General features: G+C 38.6%; 1 protein-coding gene across 1 annotated transcript in view; it reads left to right on the top strand.

Moving 5' to 3' along the window:
* Positions 1 to 13,407: 13,407 nt before the first annotated feature.
* The window catches only part of COL19A1 (collagen type XIX alpha 1 chain), a gene marked incomplete at its 5' end in the record, with an annotated part of 177,366 nt that continues 175,265 nt past the window's right edge, over positions 13,408 to 15,508 (top strand). Inside the window, one exon of the mRNA XM_082276862.1 lies at positions 13,408 to 13,498. Within this exon, the coding sequence (XP_082132988.1) occupies positions 13,408 to 13,498 (91 nt within the window). The remainder of the gene's footprint in view (positions 13,499 to 15,508) is intronic.

The following is a 15,508-nucleotide window of genomic DNA, read 5'->3' as shown; positions in this document are numbered from 1 at the left end:
CCTGTTTTCTACACCACCACTTAACACTTGTTGGTCTTTCATAAATCAGTTCATTTGTATTTTTGTGCTCTTTTAAGTAGCATACTCATTGTATGATATTTTCTAGCATTCTATAGGTTGATTTAAAACATTTCCCAATGTTTAAGTATTTGTATTATGACTGTTATTATGTTCACCATCATCTTTGCTCATGTGTGGTTCTATGTTGATCATCTTTGAAGTCCTAGCCATTGCAGATGGTAACAGATTTTATTCCATTTGGGTTTTAGTTGTGCTGACTTTTGGCATCATTCAAACTATTAATACACTACACCAATGTGTTGAAAATATGAACACTTTCTTTAAACACACCTGACATCCAAAGGATAGATTTCCAAAGAAATCTAAAGCATTAATTTTTGTTGTTACTAGCTGTTTTCTCCATCACAACAGGGGTTCTCTAGATAAATCTATACAGGTTTTTGAGAGTATTCATATGACTGCCACTAGAATCGGACTGTTTTTATACATAAAGCAGGTCTGCAAGCAAGGTCTCAGTGCATATTTTTGTATGAGAGAAAGCAGCTCTGAATGATAGTAGCATACTTTCCTACTTGATAGTAGTGACTAATCAAGTGTTTTTGAAAAATAAGCAGTTACAAGTTAGATGAGGCATTGCTAAGCAACTTCAAAATTTGTTTCAATCCTACTTTTCCCATTCCAGTTTTCCAGTTGTCAGAAAAATAATGTTCTCACATGTACTTAGAACATTCCCTTAAAATTTGGAGATTGCTCAGCTGGCTTGCTGCAAAACTATCACATTACTGCTAGATAAACATCATTAAATTGAGTGCAAGACTTTGCTTTCCTCGGCTAGAAAACCTTGTGAATAGCTTGCTGTTGACATGAAAATGATTGAGTAGGAAATAATGGTATGTCCATTTTTGTAAGGTGATTTAAATTGTCCAGGAAAAAGGTGATACAATGCAATCAAATTTAAGATTTTTCTTGAGGGAGCAATTACTGCAGGGCTAACCTTACTGAACTGCATACAGCATTTTGGAAAGTTGAAACTTCTTAAGGGAGGTAACAATAGCTTCACGCACAGTGGGATGGCTTAAAAAAGATGGGATTTAACAGAAAGAAATGCTAAGTAGCAGTAGTGTAGCTGCGTTACTGCTTTATATGGTATTGGTTGTGTAACTATGCCATTGTGTTAGCTTCCACCATCCAAGCATTCTGCTTACTAATTAATGTTGATGAGCAGGAATGGTTCCAGAAAAAAGACTCAAACCAAGCAAACAAAAAACCCACCTACCACAAAACCACAGTGCTTTGTAGCAAAAAAACATGAAATAAAACAAAAGCTCCTCAATCCATCTTTGTTATTCAGAAAGAGTTGAGAATAGCCTAAGTCTGTACATAGAAATAAGATTTCTGCTACCATAAGGCTATTTAACAGATAAAGGCATATCATAATCCAAGGAAGCAGTCTCTTCTGGTATATTTATTTCTTAATTGTCCTCTCTCTGAGGGTGACAGGAAGTATTGGTCATACGTTCTCTTTAGAGTGAAATCCTGGCCTGACTGAGGTCTCCCATACTCCTAACTCACCGCAACAGCAACTAAGGGGAGGTGGTAGAAAGCAGGTGTGACATTCTGGCCCAAATGGAGTTTATGCCAAAGCATACACTGACTTAGTGAATTCAAAATTTCACTTAATATAAAAAACTGACCAAACTTCCCATGCTCAACAGAAAAACAGAGGTGTTTTCCTTGCACTGACTTTCTAGTTCTCCTTTGCTCATTCTTTCCAGTGAGATCCGAGAGTGGAGCTATATAGCAGTGGCATCCTGCAAGCAGCACAGGAGAGAACAACCATGTGCTGAATAAGCAAATCTGACAGCAGAAGGCGAGGTCATTAATGGAACTGGGATCAGTCCTGTGGGAGAAAGTTTATTTCAGGAAAAACAGTAACAAAAGGAATGACAAAAAATTTATTTCTAGATAAGGATTTTTTAAATCTATTTTAAAATGTTTCAATTTTTAGGTGAACCATACTGACATTTTTTTTCAGTGTTACTTAAGCAGAAATTATTTTGATGAAGCTATTTTCAGGGGGATTGCTCTTTGTGTTATTTTACTAGTAAAGGGTATTTCTTTTATTTTCATTTTTTCCTGAATTGTGGCGTTCTTAATGCTGATAGGTTTTATGTAAATCACTGTCAAAAGCACTTCTCAACTCTCTCAAAGTTATGAAGACATTTTAATACATGTTTTAACTTCAGAGAAAAGAAGCTGAAATATGGGAGGAAATGGGGAAACACTGGCTCCCCATAATTATGGCTTAATTATGGATTAAATCTTTCTTAGGCATCAAAAGCATACTCCTTGGCTACATCAGAAAAGTGAGATCCAATCCTTAATTCAGTCTGATTTATAGGGTTTTTTTTGTCCATGCCCACTTACACATCTGGAATGAACCATATAATGATGCTTCACTGTTGTCTCCATTTACTGATAAACAGAAAAACTTACAGGACTCTCAAATTGATAACATATAAAACAAGAACTGCCTTGTATAATATTCTGTACTGAAAGAGATTGAATGAATCTGATTGCATCAAGATTAGCCTGTGTTTCATTAACAAAGAGATGAAAAGGAACCTACCCAGATCCATTTGGCTACCCTATATCAAAGGTTACCCTACTATCTTAATTTTCACTTCTGTTTCTCTGTTACTGCCTCAGCTCCTGACTCTCATACTGGTAAATAATTCAAAGATATAGTAGGAAATCACTAAGTTAATATGATGTTTTATATGTTAGATATCTTAATTTACATAGGTGAGCAGTGAAAGCCTCCCATGTGCTAAGTGTCATCCTGCCTTCTGCCCTTTCTCCTTCTATGGTTTTCCTTGCCTTGTCTCTCCAGTCTAGAGGCAAGCTATCGTCATGCAGGCAAGGCAGAGGATTGGGGAGTTTAATGGGACAATATCTGAAGTCAAAATGATGGCAATGGCATAGACTGAGAAGTATTTAAAACTTCTGAATTAACATATGACACGAGAGAAATTATAGTAAGGTGAGGATCTGAGCAGTTATGACCACCTGTCAGTACTGCCTGAGGCCATCTAAAATACAAGTGGAAAAAGCTCTTTTACAGATTGTAATGTTTATCTTTAATTCTCTGATAAAATCACAGGAGTGGAAGTCCTCCACTGACAATACTAAAATTTTTATCCTCTCTTAGGTAATACAATTATATTATATTTGAAAAGGATATGAACACCTTTGCTATAGGCCAAGGTATCTGTTAATGGAACTCTTGAGGAGACCTGCTCTGAATGTAAATGGAAGGGCTTTATGTAGATGTAACTGAAAATTCTTATTTAATCATGTCTGCTGCAGGCAGTGCTTGTGGAATATTCCTTTAAGTCCTCTGTACATAGAATTTGACTCAGTTTATTAGTATCAGTCCAATTTACTTTGTGAACAATTTACATGATTATAAAAATGTGTTGTAGTAGTGTAGGTCATTTTTGTAGTTAATTTTTAGCCATAAAAAGAATATAAGTATTTCTAAGTATATAAGACTACCTTATCTAAAGATATCTAAAAGCCGTGCTGGTCCTAAAGTTTATTTAAACTGGTTGAAAGTCCACAGATTCTATAAAACCTTTAAGCATGCACAGATTCAGTTCAGAAACTAAGGTGTCATGTTGAAGTTAGGAACACTGTCATTCTAAAATGCAGAGAGACACTTGTAAAGAACAGCTAATCCCAAATCTGTATTTCCCTATGGAAATTACACCTTTAGTTTAGACATCTCAGGTGTCACACATGACTTGCATTTAGGTTTCACCCTATTTGCTGTTTGCTTACATGTGTAGACAGGAGCATAACTCACTTCCACAATTCCCTTGGCCGGAAATAACTGATAATGCTTAAAGCTGGATTTAAACTTGTGATAAAATTACTTTTGGTTTATTAACTCTGTGGTCTTCACACCACAGGAACATGGATAATCAACTTTGTCTTACTGTAATTGCAGAAGGGTGCTTGGATGTAGACAGCTTCTTTCTCTGTGCACTCGTAACACTTCTCCGGAGGTTTGCTGTGATGTACCACAGGCAGCCATGAGACACACTCAGACCCCCACTGATTTACACAGTAAAGCTCAGTACTAGGGAGGACTCTAAAGAAGGCTTGCCAGATTTGTCATTTGGAACTAGGCTAGTCTAATTTGGCAGTCAAACCCAGGTTCTGATTGCAAGAAATAATTCTGTGGGAATGATAAACCCCGCATAAGAACAAATGTGTGCCTCATGCAAGCTCTTGGTTTTGGTTATGTATACAGGGGGGTTTTTATGTTCATTTGATTTGGGTTTGGTTTTTTTTTTTTTTTAACTCCTGCCAAGACGCTTAGTTTATTCTGTTTCAGCCTATTTTTTTTCTAATTTTATTCTCCAGGAGTCAAATCCTCTGATGAAGTCGATTTTAAAGTTCCCTAAAGACTAGTGAAGTATCTGTAACTTATTAACAGTTCCGTAAAGAAGTCACCTCTATTCTAAGTCCTGGGAAATGGAACGATACTGAAATAGGAGAGACAAGCTCAATGCTGCTGATGAATCTTTGAGCAACTCAGTCCTAGAACTGTTTGTGAGTTTTTATTTTTTAACAAATCTGACCTTTTAATTTTAACACATGAACCAGAATTACTTCTTCACGAATAGGTTTGAAAGCATGTCAAGCTATGATTATTCATACTAAAAAAAATTTGGGCAAACACAAGTTTGTTACAAAAAAAAGTTGTTTCTTTGTGAAAAGTGTCTTTCCCTTGTAGAAGCCCAGAAGATAAAGACCTAATGTGTATGCCTCATGAACTGATAGTGGTGGAGCCAGCCAGGGATTTTTGGTAATAATACACTGTGAGAAAGAAGAAGATGTGGCTGGAGAAGCAGGGGGGCATATGGAGGTGGGGCAGCGCTTTTCTGGGAAAAATGTTTTGGCTTCTGGAGGTACATACAACGCAGTACAGCGTTGGCACTGGAATGAGGTGAGCAAGCTGGCATGGACTGTAAGGGAGGATCAAAACCACCCAAGATCCCTGAAGCCCTCCGACCCATTTCCAGAAAGGTCTAGAAGAACACATTGCACATGCAAACTCATTTACTTAGAAAGAAAGAAACTTAGCTCTAAGGCTACTAGGGCTACAAGTGCTACAAAAAGCTATCTCCACGAAGTCTGGGTGCATCAGCTGGGTCAACACTGGAGCCAGAACTTGTGATCTCCCTTTTTCTTTCTTCCTTTCTATCCCTCTCTAATTCACTTCTCTCTCTCTCTGTTCCCTTTCACCCTACCTCCCTTGCCCAAAACCCACTATCATGTGCTTATCCTGGAGGTCAGGAGGTGAAATTTTTTTCACGTGAAAGAATGGCCTCACTAAATAATTGCAGGATTGCCAGTGTAAGCTGTCTGAACATAGCTGGTTCCAGCATTAATAATTGGTTCCAACACCATTAGTCAATGGCTAATTGGCAAGATTAAGTACACAGTTTACCAACAAGATTGATCTGGATTTCACTTACCAGGAAAGGGAAGAAACCAAAGGAGTCCGTAGCAACTCCAGGCTTCATCAAAATGTCATTTCATACTAAATCACTTGGCATTGCTCTAAAATTACATTTCTCCATTGTGTGCAAACCAGGTTTGACATGCCAAGAATAGACAATTAAGAGATTGAGGCAAACATTACTCGATACATTACGTCGCTACATTTGTTTTAAGAACCTTCCATTTATTTGAATAGTGGCCTTTCCAGGAGGTAGCACTGGATTTTGCATTCCCAGTAAACAGCAAAATTTGAATGCATAAACATACAAATAGTCATGCAAACACAGTCTGATAGGTTCTCCCTTTGGACTGTCATTTTCTATTAGTGCTGAAATCCTCAGCTCCCAAAAATACATACACACAGGGTGACATAGGACTTGCAGTATGTATAGGTCAGGAAGCTGGTTAAGAGAGAATGTGACAGCCAGATCTTTTTTTTCTCTTTTTGCATGTGCTTCAGTCTTACTTCTAGTTGCAGCCTTTTAGATACTATTGAATTCAGAGTTCTTTTACATTGGAGACTGTAACTAGATAGCTCTAGGCTTACACATCAAGATTACATAAATCTACAAAACTACTTACTTAAAAGTATAATGGTTAAACCCTGAGAATATTACTCCTAGATGAGAGTATGTGAATGCAGAGATACAGATTAAATATGCACTTATTATGACTTTCTAGATTATTGTGCCTATTTATTCAGCAATAAATATGAATAAAATACTTGTCATTTTATTATTTAATTTTTATGTTGCTTGACAGTATTGAAATTGAGCGCTGAAATAGAAATAGAAATAGCTCTACATGAACCCAGAATCTTGGATGTGTTAATATAGTTGTAGGTACAATGTTGATAAAACTGATGGTCATTATATATCAGTTAGTATGGCATATGCAAATTTAAAGAAGTTACTTTCTGAAAATTTGGAACTCTTTATAACTAGACCTAAAAGTGGGTTATTTATCATAGTAGTATTCAATTTTTAAGTACTATTTGGGCAAGTTAGCTGGATGGAAAGGACACAACAGTAGGAGACACTGGCTGATACTGAGACTTGAAAATGCTTAGACATATTTGTTACAATTTAAAATCTATGCTTCATCTGCTGAAGTTAAAAGAAAACAGGCACAGAGTATTCAACCTTCTGAGCTGAAACAATGCTGCCCATTAAGCCTGCAAGTCTTATACAGCCTATTCTATTTGTAGGATCTTAAACTTTTCTCTTTTTAACTCTTTACCTTCCTTTTCCTAATATGCACATTATTAAATTTTAAATTAGCATATTGTACTGATTTATAGATGCTTTCAGACTGTGTGTAGGATTTTAACATATTCATACAGAAATATTGGGCAAAAACCTATACGCCTCAGCAAAGCTGCCTAAAACCTGGCTTTGACCTTTTCATTATGTATAATGACTTTCAAAGACATATGGATACTTCAATCTAAAGCCAGAAGATGTGCTTTGACTTCTTGTGGAAAATCACCTTTCAGCTCTTCTCTTCTTTAATCAGCTCTTTGACCACTTTTTTTTTTTTTTTTTTGCATGCTTTTGTGTTTCATGAAACAACAGAACTTGTGGCAAGCTGTTTAGAGTATGGTTATATATAGGTATGTGTATATATATATATTCAGAGGAAGAAAATGGAAAGCATGCATTTTACTAGATAAGGGACATTTTAATGCTATTAATCTTGACGTTGGTTCTCTAAGCCTGGACTAATGTTTTACTGAATTCTACAAATCTAGAAGTATTTCAGGTTTGAGCAACTTAATTGTGTTTTTGAACTAATACTTTAAAGAGTAGTATATGCTGAGAAATGTATTTTTGTGGAATACTAATGAATACTTTACAAAGTGTATGATACAGCTTTTTGCCATGTTTACAACAGGTAAATATAAGCAATACATCATGACATTGGTTTATTTACTTTGAAAAGTATATATTTTGAATTAAGATGCCACTATTAAAAATGTGAAACATACTAGGACCAATTAACACTAAACATTGTAAGTGAATTTTTTTTTTTTTTGAGATTGGGTTTATCAGTGACACTGGAATTAAAGATAAAGAATGTGGGGTTTTTTTCTATTTTTTTGGTTGCTGTACCATTGTATCTACTAGCAATTGGTTATTTTAAGATGTTGTAAAGTGCCAAACAATGGAGAAAATGCCTAAGGCAACAAATACCACAAAACTATAATGATAAGTGCTCTTTCTGTATTTTTTTTAGTTACTTTGGCCCCTCTACTGAAAATGTGAGTGCTGCTTAAGTATGCAGTAGAAGAAGTAGCAGTTGGATTTTTTCCTCTTTTTGTCTCCTATAGCAGAAACGAAGTGACATCCAGCTTTTCTGTTGGCTTTGCTGCTTAGGAGTGCTTAGTATGTGTGCACATGCATATAAATAATTCCCTTTTTATGTTGTTTTTGCCAAAGTGCCCTCATTTGAGTGACATTTTTGCTCCATTTACATCAATGTTAAAATTTCCATTAACTTCCCCAGGGCTGGGATTCCACCTGTTTCGTCTAAGCTCACTATAGTTCAGTCTCATGTATTTAAAAGCATTTATATTTTAATTGCTTCAGTGGAAAGCAGTTGTCGTGACCGGCAAATCTTGCAGAGGGCAGAAAGGATCATCTGGCAAAGAACAATGCCACATAAGGGCTTACACAACAGAACAGAAATACTGAGCACTACATTCAGTGAGAAATTGTGTGGTAAGGGGCGTTTCAAATGAATCTCCTTTTACAAAATTTTTTTTCAAATAGGATACTGCTACTTTTAAAGAGTTTTGTCCAAGCTTACAGCTTCATTCCTGCATATGTGTTGTTGTAAGCAACAGTTTAAAATGTGGGTCTAACGAGATGGAGACAAATCTGTTAACACTGCACAGACAGAGTGAATTATGCAACTTGGCTGGTTTAGATATCTAATCATGACAAAAAAAGAAACAAAGGGTGAAAGTGAGTGTTAGCAATAAAGAAAAGGTTTCTACAAAAATAAGTCAGTGCTTTAGCCCCCCGATTCTCTCACCTTTTCCCCCTGCATCTTGCCTGCAACTGCAGTTGTAGTAAAAGCTGTTCAGTGGAGCAGTTTCGCCTTGGCACAGGAGGTGGAACGCTCTCTGCATGTCTGTGCTAAGTATGGCTTCAAACCTAAATTTCTGTACTTTCTGCTTCTTGGTGTATTTGCCTTGACTCTTTCCTGGATCCAGGTCTAATTCTGTCTTCTGTGCGTTTTAGCTAAACTCTGAGATAGCTGGAAAAATGTGTTGTTGCAAAGACAAGATGGGATATCATCCATTTGCTGCTGGTGCTTCAGCTTAGATTATCAGTTTTTCCAGTACTTCCCAGATTTAAAGCAGATAAGATAATGTATAGACGTTTTCTCCTGGAGTGCATCAGTGACTGCAGGTGAAGAAGTGTTTGGGATTTCTAAGTCGTTTGTGGCAACAACAGATGTTTCACCAGTTGTGGCTTTGCTTCTTATATTATGGGAGGCAAAGAGAAGCCATTTTTTGGGGGTCACGGTAGAGGTTTTTAAACAGTAAGGTTTTTCTTGTTCCAAATTTTCACATCACTAGCCATTTGAACAGTTTTTAATACTGTGAAGTGTTGTCCATAAATCCATATGATGGCAGTCCCTCCTGTGGTGCTCCTCAACTAGTATAAATCACTGTAATTCCTTTGATTTATGTGAACTGGAATAATCCTGTTTAGTTGAAGATCTGGCCCAGAATACAGGAAGCGTATGTGTTAGTCAGGGAAGGTTGTAGCAGTTTCTAATTCTCCTACTGACTGTTTTCATGCAGATGTGGAGTGTTTTTTAAAGTTGAGATGGTCTAAAAAAGATATTTAGTTTTCTGTTTGTAGTGTCAATATTTTGGTAAGTGAAGCAACATCCTTGGTTTAGGAATTGTTTCATTATTGCTTCACAGGAAATGAAGGCCCTATTTGAGTCTGGACCTTGAAGCAATACTGAAATTTTAAGAGGCAGAAATATTTCTTTAAGGGAGAAACTGATTGTATGTGCAAATTTTTATGCAATTAAAATGCTTAGCTACTTCAGAACTTATATTTGATTGAAATTAATGAGACTGTTTATATTTGTGTAAGGTAGATGAATCCAGGTATTTAGGACATGTAAAATAAAGTTTAAAAAATTTAGAATTTTGTAGCTTGAAAGAGCAATGAGAAATGCAGGTCTCAAACAAAAAAAACGATGATGCCTTCCACTACGGCAGAGCTTTTACAAAGCATCTTTCAACGGAGGATCTTACAATTCTGCTTCAAACTCAGAATTACAAGTCAACATTGAAGCCTTTATCAAATGAACAGTCTGAAGGAGAAGAAGAGTGCTCCGATGATCTGTCAGCTGTGGGATTGGGCTCTTGCACCTCATCCTGAGAGGTAAGACAGCTTTACTTTCTATAATTTACACACTGAGCAAGCGAGAAGTGCGACTTGCCTAAAGTTACACCACAAGTCTGTGGCAAAGCTGTGGAATAAAACGCCCTAGCAGATGCGTACATAAGCTGCAATTTCATCTTTCTCTCGTTGATTCTAAGTTGGGAAGAACAACAACTGTTTTGAAATTCAAACCAGGAAGATAATCACGTCTTTCCATGTGATTTGTTGGTTATCCCGGCTAGTTATCTAGATTGAAATGAGGAAACACATTCCAAAATCTAGTGAGTGGGTGGGAGGATTTGGGGTATGGGGAGCTGGGGGTAGAAGAAAGTTTACCCTATGAATTTTCTGATCTGAAGACCAATCGGCTAAATTGATGTTAAGCTGATAAATATTCATATGACCGTCTTCCTTTTTTTCTCCCCTGTCAGAATGATTCAACTAGAAAAAGGTAAAATATGTCTTGGACATACATATATATAAATTATATATGTAAGCCCTAATCTCTGTCTTCTGTATATCTGTTCCTCATCATTTTACTTCTCTCTGTCATTCTATCTGGTTCATGTCTTTAAAATGCAATCTGAAAAACTGCCACAAGCACACTTGGAGAACCTGACAAAAGTGCAGTTTGGCACTTTCAGATAAGAGCCAATGGCAGTGCTCAGTCTCATAATTTCATCACAGACAGATGGTATTACAAATGCAAGAACATTCAGGTTTGTAAATGATAGATTTTAAAAGGCAAAACAAATTTCCGTAATTCACTGTGCATTACAGCATCAGTGCCATAAATAAGTGTACTCTCTTGGTTTTTTGCGTGGTTGATTTTTAAATTTATGATGAAGTATATAAAAGTATATAAAATTAAAGTATGCTTACACTGAAAAGATAAAAGCTAGTTTCTGCCAGTGTAATAATGTACATAATTGGTTCTTCACAGCTAGAAACTAGATACTCTTTCATTCATGCCTTCATACCATGGCTATCTAATTTATGGAACTGTTGGAGGGGGGGCTTTTCAGAGAGGTAGGGGGAAGGAGAAAAAACCCCTAAACATTTCTTACATTGTTACCTGAGTTGGGATATACACATATGACTATGTAAAATCTGTGTCTGGGTGGCTGTTTGTTCTTTCTTGCAGTGTATTCTGTGCTCAGAGTGGGAGGGTCACACTGTGTGACTAATAAGGACAGAGCTGCATCCCCCTCTACCACTCTTTGGAGACTCACTCCAGCAACTCCTCGGCACTACAGCAGCCCTGTACAGGCATTTTCAGTGCTTCTGGGGGGACAGACCAATAAAAAAATTAAAGGTAAGCCACTCATTTTCTGTAGTCAATTATCTAAACGTCTTACATGTGCACACTCACACATACTACACTATTCTTGGCTTGTTTTGTGGTGTTTTTGGTTTTGATTTCCAAAATTGCAATTTAAGTTTATCACTGCTAGTATTAACTATGGTTTATATAAACATGATGGATACCGTAAGTTTTTAATGTACTGCAATCAGCCTGTGCTGTAGTATTCTGCTCATGATTGTGTAAATACATTGTATATGCTAGTGGGTGACTATAGGTATATGCTAAGATATGCTAACAAAAACAGCCCCGCTAAATGAGCAGTAATTTACAAAACTGATTAAACTGTTGCGAGTGGCCACAATGCTGATTGTGCATATATTTACATTTTAAAACCTACCTCTTAGTGTGCGTGTCCTTGTAATTAGCACGCGTGCCGGGTGGCCTGCATGCGGTTGGTGGGAGCGCGCTGGTGAGTGAGCAGCGGCACGGGCGGGCAGTGCCCTGCGGGGAGGGGGCACCGCGCCGGCCGAGCTCTCGGGCAGAGCCCGGGGATGCCGCGGGCCGACTCCCGGCCGGATGGGGCCAGCTCACCGCCCCCGGCGGCCCCTCACCTGCCGGCCCGGCGCAGGTGCCGCCGCAGCGCCCCGCGGCACAGGGGCTGCCCCGCTCGCAGGCGCCGCCGGCCCGGGAGGGCTCCTGGCCCCGCTCCGCCCCGGGGCTGCGGAGGAAGCGGCGGCGGGCGCCTGCCCCTCGCTTGCTCCCCGGGCTCCCGGCGCCGCAGGCAGGGGCCGGGGAGACGGGGCGGGCCCGGCGGTGGGAGCCCGCAGCGCGGAGCCGAGAGCCGGAGAGCGGATCCGGCAGCGGGGCGGGGGCGCTGCCCGGGCGCCCGGGAGAGCTGCCCGCTTGCCTTCCCGCCCGGAGCGCTGAGCCCTCCCTCCGGCAAACGCGGCTCGATCCAAGAGGAACGAAGCTGCCGGCACTGCCGAGTTGAGGCTGTGCTGGCGAGGGCTCGGTCGCTCCACGGGCGCCCCGTAGGCTCCGGTGCGCCGGTTGTGCGAGGGAGCGGAGCCTCCCGGGGCAGCCGGCGGGAGAGGACCCAAGCCCGGAGGTGCGGCGGCAGCGAGGGGCCGGCGGTATTGGTGATCAGAGCACTTCAGAAAACCAGACCTCTGGAGAGGCAGCTCTGCTGAATTCCCGATGCCTGCTTGGAAAGCAGGTGCATGAAATTAAATGATAATTTATTTGAACGTGTATTCGCTTTGCTGCTGGTGGGAAGGCTAGAAAAGTTAATGACGATGTAGTTGCTGTCAGTACATGACAGAATAGCTCTGATGATGAATAAGGTGCTTTGCGGAAATAATTATAAAAATTGCACATTTTTTTCCTTTTTTTACGGAAAATGTGATTAGAAAAACATTAGACACTTTCTGTGTTTCATTAAATTAATGTGTATTTATACATCGCAGTTGGCTTAGAAGGAAGCTTTTGTCCCCTAGTGACAGTATCAGTTTATGTGGTTGAAGCCTGTACTTTTGTGAGATTTAAACTGTAAATTCAATATAGGCTGTTCTAGGCACTTTGCAAGGTGCAGAAATATGGCATTTTGGTTTCTTTCGTGGTTAAGCTCAAAAAATAGCATGTTGTCTTTGTTCAATTTGAGGACTACTTCAGCAGTCACTGAAAGTGTTATGACACCAAGCAGTTTAGCTGATATATTGAAAATTGAAAAATAATTTGGGGAGAAGTATAAAAGAAAATTAGTAATCACTAATGAAATTAACATTCACTACCTTTACAATTAATAGCTCCAAGTTAGTATTTCTGAGATGTTACTTCTGAGTCTATTAATAAAGAACTAAAAAGGAGTATATTTATGATTTATTTCTAGACTGAAATAAATCTCTTTTTTGTAGCTCCTTAGACAGATAAATTATACACTTGTATGTGACTAGCAACTTCCTCTTCACAGTTAAGAAGTTCTTGTTTGTAGTTTTCTGACAGGGTGAGGCGAGAAGACTAAGACGAGATTGTTCTGAATATGCTTATTTTTTGTTGCAGATTTGTAGCTGTTTGTTCACATGTGTCCAGGGGGAGATGAAGTACATCGGACCCTGCATAGTTTGGCTTTGTATGGCAGCCTTCCTCCTTCCTGTTTCTACTTCTGTGGCTGTCAGTGACCAGACAGGTACTTCCACTTTTCTTGCCCATCACAGACCAAAGGTGTAAATCTCAGTACAGAAAAAATTTTAGCAAATAACAACAGCACACAGGAAACAAACATACGAACAGATAAAAATATACAAGATTGTTTTAAATCTCCTTTCTGAAATGTCCTAAGTTGGAAGCAGTTCCAGAGCAGCCTTTCTGCTTCCTTGGAAGATTCATATTTGGAGGTAGTTGTAGTTCCTAGGAGTTTTGTTTTGTATTTTTCTTTTCCTACCATACAAAACAAGACAAATAAGTCAGAGCTGCAAAACCTTCGTGAACAAAATCATGAGGCTTTATTAGAGCAGACCACTTATCACATTGACCTAAACAATCTAATGCTCATGTTAACCACACCTGTACGTAATCCCTAGACTGGGTTATACATTTCACACATGCAGAGTTAAAAAAATCTTTTTCCTAAGAAGATGGGGGAAAAGAATGGAGTGATATTGTTTAACTTAAAAGCTGTTACCTGTCTTCTGCAAATTTTCTCATATTTCTCTGTTTTCTTCTTTCTTTACTTTCCACATGTTATCTAGTATTCTCACTTAAACTCTACGTTAACTCTCCAGAATACAGTAAATTCTGTCTTAAGGACACATCATATGTGCTTGTCAAATAAGGCACGTCAGTTTTTTAGAATTGTTCAGCCTCAGCATGTACTTCAACTTATTTTAATTTTCCTACAATTATTAGCAAGGAGAACATGCTTATTGCTATTTAAATTGAGTTGGGTTTTTTCTCAAAAATAAAATTAATTCCTAGTAATGCTGTTCCTTTCCATAAATCTTATGAAAGATAATAGAAACTACACACACACACACACAGCAACTTTGAATCTCAAAAACTCATTTGAAACTCAGGCCCAAGAAATTTTAAAAGTCCATGACTAGGAAAATAATCCTTTTACTGCCCCTGGAAACTATAAGTAGTAATAATGAATAAATAATAAGTGTAATGTGTGGGTTCTGAGGTAATAATAATGCATTGTGAAGCGTCTGAACTTAAGTTGAAGTCTTTTTCCCCTTTGTATTTTTAGGGCATTGAGGCTAAGTGCTCTACTGATGAATTATTCTTAACTCCTCTGAGAGAGCGAGCCTACATCATAGCTGTGAAATCATTCTGTCTGAAAGAAGAAATATATGTTTTATTCTGTCATTGTTAGGTGGTGGTTGCAGAAGAGAAGTTTTCAAGGTGCTAAAATCATGTGAGTGCAGAAGGTTCCCTAACTACATAGATTGAAAAATATTAAAACAAAAATTCAGGAAACATTGTTTCTTTTCTTTTATATATATTTTTTTTTCCTAATGAAATGATGCCTTAGTAGATGTTGGGTCAGCCACAGAAGATGTGGCAGATACACTGAACTGTCAATAAACAGTGTATCTGAACTGTGCCTTACATTTTGTTAGAAGTTTGTAGCTAAGCAGCCAGCAGTGAAGTTGCAGTTTTCCTCAGCCTGACGGCCCCAAATGGATCAAATATGGGTCCGATTGAACTGCTAGGAAGAAGAGGAGAGATTGAATCTCTCCTGTGAAATAACTGATGGTGTGCAATTGAGAGAGGCTTCTTTGGTTTGTGGTGGTACAGGCAGATGGTGAGGAATACAAGTAGATAGCTGCCAGCTTGAGCAGCTCTGCCAACAGCAGGTGTGTGAGTTAAGCCCAGAGTCAAACTCCAGTTGATAACAGGAAAGAGGCTCTACTGGAGTTTGTAGGGATGGTTACCCTCTAAAAAGAAATACAAATTATAGACCAGAAAGCAGGAGTTGGAAAAGAATGGACCCAGTGACAGAGCAGCGGTAAAAGTGGTACAGCTCTTTCTGTCAAACTTTTGTTAATCTGCTCTGTTCACTTGAACCGAGTGCTCTGTGTTGCTAAGTTGTCTTGTTCCAGTTTGATAATTTGTATGCAGATGAATCTGTAACAAATTGGAAATGTGCTTACTTCAAGAAGAGAGTAATATCTAAAGGGTTTTTTTGTTTTTC

Source organism: Coloeus monedula (genome assembly GCF_965178545.1).
Source record: "Coloeus monedula genome assembly, chromosome: 2".
Lineage (NCBI taxonomy): Eukaryota > Metazoa > Chordata > Aves > Passeriformes > Corvidae > Coloeus > Coloeus monedula.
The sequence above is the reverse complement of the archived record's forward strand: the minus strand, read 5'-3'. Positions and strand labels throughout refer to the sequence as shown.